General features: G+C 40.5%; 1 protein-coding gene across 1 annotated transcript; it reads left to right on the top strand.

Annotated features, from left to right (window-relative positions):
• The first annotated feature begins 1988 nt into the window (after positions 1 to 1988).
• On the top strand, positions 1989 to 6183 carry LOC105029370 (CMRF35-like molecule 8). Its single transcript, XM_010902692.4, has 5 exons — positions 1989 to 2156; positions 2291 to 2614; positions 4290 to 4373; positions 4817 to 4921; positions 5354 to 6183. The coding sequence occupies exons 1-5, from the start codon at positions 2069 to 2071 to the stop codon at positions 5701 to 5703; spliced, it is 951 nt and encodes a 316-aa protein (XP_010900994.2). The 5' UTR covers positions 1989 to 2068; the 3' UTR covers positions 5704 to 6183.
• Positions 6184 to 6868: the final 685 nt, after the last annotated feature.

Raw genomic sequence — 6868 nt, 5'->3', positions numbered from 1 at the left:
TAATTGGGTTGAAAATAATGAAATAATTATATAATAGAAGGTAAAAAATATAGGCACCCCCAAAAAATTTGGTTCTTCTACCTAGAAATAAAACATTATGAAATAAATAACATTGAATGTAAAATCCCATGTAATAGGTGTAATGACTCAAAACGGCCAGCAGATGGCAGCACTAGATCGCTAGTTACGTTTGGACTTATATATTTTATAAACTCAGAAAAATTACCAACTTCTTCCCAAAAACTCAAGAACATCCCCATACTATTTTGACTAAATATTAATTTTTATATCTTATATATAATACAAACGATGTATTATGGTTCAAAACATCATATATAGTGATGTACACGCTTGTAATATTTATACTGATGTACAAATGAGCCTTTCTAAGATGAATAGGCAATGTCGTTGCCTGGTGAAAAGTTCTCATAGCAACCCAAACTATACAACTATACAACCCATATTATACACGGACAACCCCAATTATACACGGAACTCTTCAGGAAAGTGGCTACAAATAATATACCATTGGAATCGGACGATTATGGAGAATCTATTTTTCGAAATATTTATGCAAATTAGCACTGTCCGCGGGATCGCGGACGTCGACCATTAAACATCCAACATTTATTTCTGACCAGCAGATGTCCCTAATGTACACTGTATGTATAAGCTTTGAGTTATTTTATGTATTTTGACAATCACCTCAAAGGCATCAGGAAGCTTCATTTGCCATATTACACTTTGTTAGTAACCAAACATTATCGATTCAACAGGGAACCTCTTACCCAATCCTGTATGGTTTAATAAGTCAGGGAAACTCTAATATAAACCTGAAAGTCTCTTCATTGATTCACTTTGGAAGAGGATGAGATACTTATTCCAGCATGTGACGTTTATGCCATTAAAATCTATTGAATGACTTGAGAAAGTACACGTTGTGTGTGTGTGTGTACATGTACTGTGTGTCCAGCTGACCCTCCTGGGTGAAATCATGGTGACAGTGTCCCCCAGTTCCGCTGGTTGGGTCTTTACACTCTTTCTGCTGCTGGTTGTCAAGCTGGTCGTCAAGCACAAGAACACCTTCAGTTTGGACCACGACATCAGAGGCCTGGTCAAAGACATTGGAATCACCCCAACGTAGATCCGGACTGAATAGACAGGCCTGGTCAAAAACATTGGAATCACCCCAACGTAGATCCGGACTGAATAGACAGTCCTGGTCAAAAACATTGGAATCACCCCAACGTAGATCCAGACTGAATAGACAGGCCTGGTCAAAGACATTGGAATCACCCCAACGTAGATCCGGACTGAATAGACAGGCCTGGTCAAAAACATTGGAATCGCCCCAACGTAGATCCGGACTGAATAGACAGTCCTGGTCAAAAACATTGGAATCACCCCAACGTAAATCCAGACTGAATAGACAGGCCTGGTCAAAGACATTGGAATCACCCCAACGTAGATCCGGACTACATAGACAGTGCCCTAACGCTGCTCTAATGGAATTTGTCCAAAATTGTATATCACTATAGTTGAAATATGCATCATTTAAACAGACAGGCAGGTTTACGAGTAACCCTATAATCTGCTGATACCAGTCAATAATGACGCTAAACACCAGATCTCCCTCTCCTACATTCCTTTTCTTATCTAAACATGGGGACTCAGTACCTTTAACTAGTAACTCATTCATACATGTATAGGAGCAAGTATACATCAGTTCAATAATTTCCATAACAGGAGGAAGAGAGGGAATGAGAAAACGTGTTGTAGAGGGGTCGAGAGATGACGGAAAAGAGAGGGAAAGGTGGAAGAAAGGAGTGAGAGCAGGAGAGAAAGGTGGATGGATGGAGGCAAGGAGTGAGGGGAGAGAGAGGGTGAGTTAAACATTTGGGAACTCACAGAGTGAGAGAGCGACAAGGAAGCACCCATTATGACAGACATGCTCAAGAAGTGGTGAAAAATAGGAAGTGGAAAATGTAGCCGGAGAAACAACAAGAACACAACACTCACTGGTTAAAGAGAAAAGAAGCAGAGAAAGAGTGTAACAGAGGGAGATTAAATGACAGAAGACATTTGGGGAAAGTGTGAGTTGGGGATGAAGAGAAGCATGGAGAAAGTCTTCTTCAGTATGGTTGCCATTCTGTTGGGTGAGTTAACTAGTGAATGTGTTCTGTATTCATGATAACACATGTATTTCTGTAATATTACATACACTTCTGTTGAGGTGAAAGGTTGATGTTTTAATATTAACTGGACTCTTTCTCATGTGTTCATGTGACAGCTCTGTGTCCAGCTGGGTCAGAGGTTCTGACAGTGACTGGAGTTGTAGGAGGACGGGTGGTAATTAAATGTAAACACACATTTGCATCGAACAATGACAAGTATTTCTGTAAGGACTCCTGCACTGGTTCAGATATTCTCATACAGACTACAGACAATAAAAACTATACTGAGAAGGGAAGATACAGCATATTTGACTTTAAAAGTGGAGACGTCACTGTGACCATCAAGGACCTGAAGAGGCCAGATTCTGGGACATACTGGTGTGGAGTGATGAGAGTTGTTCTGGACTCATACCAAGAGGTGTATCTGAAGGTTGAGAAAGGTACGTGTTTCAAAAATTCCCATTTTGTTTCTCTTCTGTTTTAGAGCTCTATTCTCTTTGCAAGCACAGTATTAATTATAAAACTAGCATATTTAGTAACAATCCTTTTCTTGTACTTGAATTAATTATATTATTATTGATCTTTTTTGGGAGCGGTATTAGAATAATGCTGAACAGTAACAATGTCCACATTATTCTGGGTAAAGGGGGAACTTAGCCACATTTCTCTGTCACATGGAGGATATTACCCACACATTCATGCACATTATCATTTCCTCTTCAGATGTCAGTAAACACATCACTTCCTGTCCTTCTGTTACTACACACTCGGGGTGCGTTGTATCAACATACATAGAAGTGTTAGGGGAGGAGGTGAGGGAGTAATCAAAAAACAGATAAAAAACCTCCTTGCTGGGGAGGAGGTGGAATGGGCACGGCTCGCCTCCCTGACCATCACTTCCTGGCTGTGTTTCTCCCTCTTTGGCTACTGTATTCCTGTGGCTCAGCAGCAGTGAGGGCAGCATGGTTTGTGGTTGCTGTCTTTGCTTTTGCTTTCTCCTCTCCAGCCTCCTCAGCTTCTCCCACGGCATTTTCTTCAGCTGTGGCTTCTTTTCTAGCTCCTCCCTTGAGCAGCTCCTTGGGAGCCCATAAATACCTCCCCTGACGAGGTCCTGATTGGGAGGCAGCTGTGCAGGGGCGGAGCCTTCTGGCTGCCTCCCGGAAGGTTCTAGAACAATTTGGGGGTGTTGGCGTGAGCCACATGCAGCAGACGGGGACACTGCACAGTTGGAGATAGCACAGAAAGAAGACACACGATTTCCCTATAGATACACATGGGGAGGAGTGGCATAGCAAGACCACACCCCCCAGTAGGGTACCAACCACGGATACATCATTCCCTCCCATGTAATCAGACCAACTTTCTTGGGCGATCCTAAACAAACTACAGACACTTTTGGTTGTTTCATTACCTTTTTCAAAAACAGCCCTGAGATGTTAACTTGATTATCACAAAATAAATTATTTGCATGATATTTAATCTGTAAAGTATACAAGCAGTTAAAATGAGCCTGTTTACCACTGACCTTTTACCTCTGGTCAGCAGACATTTTCACTAGCAATAAAATGCCCTAACTTATGAAAGCAAAAATGTTTTGGGCAATAGGTTACAGACAGTTTTAGGAGTCATACATGTATACATTGTTAGCAATTGAAGTACTTCTGGAGTTAGCTTGCATTATCTGATTTAACTAGCATTAGCTGATGTTAGCAAGCATTAGCTGACATTAACTTGCGTTAAGTGGATTTAACTAGTGTTTTTCTGGCATTAGCTACCGTTAGCTCCCGTCTAGGTTCAACATTACATTATTTTGCTAGTTACACACAATTTACTGTTGAACCTACAGTAGTGTGTCATCATCACACATTCTCCATCGCTGAAATGTATAGCTTAAATCCACTTTCAATTAGCTCATCTTTGGGGAGTTGATTAAACAAATGTAGTGGTGTTTTCTTCTACTTTTCTCTATTGTTCAAATCTGTCAAACAACCATTTGGTTATTTTGCAGCATGTCTCTTCAGCTAACATTTCAAATACAGAATAAGTTAGTCTTTCTGTCTCTACTGTCTCTGGTACAGTCTTACATAACAGGAAATATTGTGTTTGACCCTTTAGCTCCTTCCACTCCACCTGACATCACCAGGACGAGTCTCCGCCCCCCTGTTACGGTCAGCACGACAACGGTAACCATGACAACAGGTAACCTCTAATCCAACGTTTCTTATCCAGCTTCCAAAGAGTGAGCGATACGTCTTTGTATTCTGCCCAGCTCTTCTCACCTGAGCATGTATAATCTGTGTGACAAAAAAAAAAAACACATGTGTGTCAATGTGTGTGTACTGAGTTGATGTGTTTGCCTATAAATGTGTGTGTGTTTTAACTCCTGCGTTTATGTCTTTGTCTGTGTGTGGGGGGTCAATGTGGGTTACCGTGTTCTCCAGATGTATTGGTGTGTATAGGGGCTGGTCTGGTGGTGGTGTGTGTTAATGTGTGTGTGTGTGTGTGTTAGTGTGTGTGACTCCTGTATTACTGTGTTCTCCAGATGTATTGGTTTCTATGGGGGCTGTTCTGGTGGTGTGTGTTAATGTGTGTGTGTTAGTGTGTGTTAATGTGTGTGACTCCTGTATTACTGTGTTCTCCAGATGTATTGGTTTCTATGGGGGCTGGTCTGGTGGTGGTGGTTTGTCTGTTGGTTCTCCTTCTCCTCATATTCCTCAGACAAAGGAACAGATCAAAGACACATACAGGTTAGATACTCACACACACACACACACACACACACACACACACACACAAGCATGTATATATGAAGACAAGAGAAATGATTGCTTATTTGCCATTTCTCTAAATCTAACCTTAACCTAACCTTTTCTCTTAACCCAAACTTAATGCAACCCTTAATCTTAACCTAACCATTACTCTTATTCTAGTGCTTTACCTAATCTTATCCTAACTCTTAGCCAAACCTTAACCTCAACCTCCTAATATAAGGCCCAAACCTAACCTAAGCCTAACAATAACTCTATTTCTTGAGTAATTCTAAAACAAACCCCAAATCTAGAACATAAACATCCTTTTCCCTGTTTTGAACCCATTAATCAGGTTTTAATTTATTTGCTGGAACATGTATTGTTAGACCCGGATCACACACATATCACTGTCGTCTTTAATTCCCACAGCATCTGACCAAAACAAAAGGATATCTTCCAACCCCATCTACTCCACCTCAACCAATCAGCACTCAGATGCACATGACATCAACTCTAACCATGCCACCGCAAAGAATCAGTGTCAAGATGACATCTACTCCAACATTGATTCTTCTACAGAGGCTCCGGACAGTGTGAGCTACGCTACCGTTAACTTCCCCAGAGATCCATCCTGTCTCCAATATGACAGTGTCTCCATCAGCAAAGACTCTGATGTCCGTAACCAACCAGACAGTGTTACATACTCCTCTGTTAGAAGACAACATTCCAACCATGAGATGGTGACTTACTCTGCCATAAAACTAAAAAGCTCACAATGAAATTCTCAAATTGTTTAGGTTTGTGTCTGTATGGGTGAGCCTGTGTTACCGACCTTATGAGGACTAAAGTTCTCCAGACGTAAAAACATGATTTATTGACCATTGAACTTGATTTTCCAATTAGGGTTAGGCATTAGGGCTAGGTACAGTTTAAGACTTTTTTTTTAATCAAGGTTAGGTCTGTTTCTCTGTGGGAGAGACTATCAATATCAACGTCTTACTGAGGACTATTCAGTACATGCTGTCTGTTTCTCTGTGTGAGAGACTATAAATATTAACATCTTACTGAGGACTATTTAGTACATGCTGTCTGTTTCTCTGTGTAAGAGACTATCAATATCAACATCTTACTGAGGACTATTTAGTACATGCTGTCTGTTTCTCTATGGGAGAGACAATCAATGTATAACTTGTTGTAATCCTGTGTATTCAAGTAATGATCAACCTGTGACGGCCTTTTAATAAACCTTACCAACCATCTTTACATGTACTGGTAGTTGTTCAAACTAACAGTGTGTGTGTGTGTGTGTGTGTGTGTGTGTGTGGTGTTATCTAAAACACACACACACACACACACAAACAAACACAACAAAAAACCTACAAGGAAGTGTCCAAACACAAAGACAGAAAGAAATAGAAAAAAGGAGACACTTGATAGAGGAGAAACATGTACCAGACCTCTTAAACGTTTAGGGAGACTGATTAATCTGCTCAACAGTATGGAGTCTGCTTTGTCGTATTTTTCGTTTCATAATGCGCCAAATGTTTTCAGTGGATGACAGGCCACCCAGGAGGCCCTGAATCATCACGCCCACACAGGAGGACGTGGCATCTATGATTCCCAAAAGATATTTCACATTGTGATTACTCTGACTACAGGAAATGTTTTCCACTTCACCACAGTCCACCTTAAATGAGCTTGGTCCAAGAGAAGGCGACGGCATTTCTGGATCTTGTTTATATATGATTTCGTCTGGGGAGATAACATAAAATGAAATATAGTTTTTCCTCAACCGTGACTTTATTGAGAATGTAATGTAAAAAATATCCAATACATACAATAATCTACTGAATTATCTTGGGACATGCACACATTAATACAATCTGAGTTTACAATCATCTGACTAATATAATAACCAATATATGAAATACAAATGTGTGTACT

The sequence above is a fragment of the Esox lucius genome, chromosome 9, assembly GCF_011004845.1.
Source record: "Esox lucius isolate fEsoLuc1 chromosome 9, fEsoLuc1.pri, whole genome shotgun sequence".
Lineage (NCBI taxonomy): Eukaryota > Metazoa > Chordata > Actinopteri > Esociformes > Esocidae > Esox > Esox lucius.
This window is presented reverse-complemented; position numbering and strand designations above follow the sequence as displayed.

What these genes read in the sequence shown, in the direction of transcription:
- LOC105029370 (XM_010902692.4), top strand. Translation starts at nt 2,069, where the DNA reads ATGACAGAAGACATTTGGGGAAAGTGTGAGTTGGGGATGAAGAGAAGC. An exon ending in TATGGTTGCCATTCTGTTGG is followed by an intron (nt 2,157 to 2,290) that starts GTGAGTTAACTA and finishes TTCATGTGACAG; the next exon opens with CTCTGTGTCCAGCTGGGTCA. An exon ending in AACGGTAACCATGACAACAG is followed by an intron (nt 4,374 to 4,816) that starts GTAACCTCTAAT and finishes TGTGTTCTCCAG; the next exon opens with ATGTATTGGTTTCTATGGGG.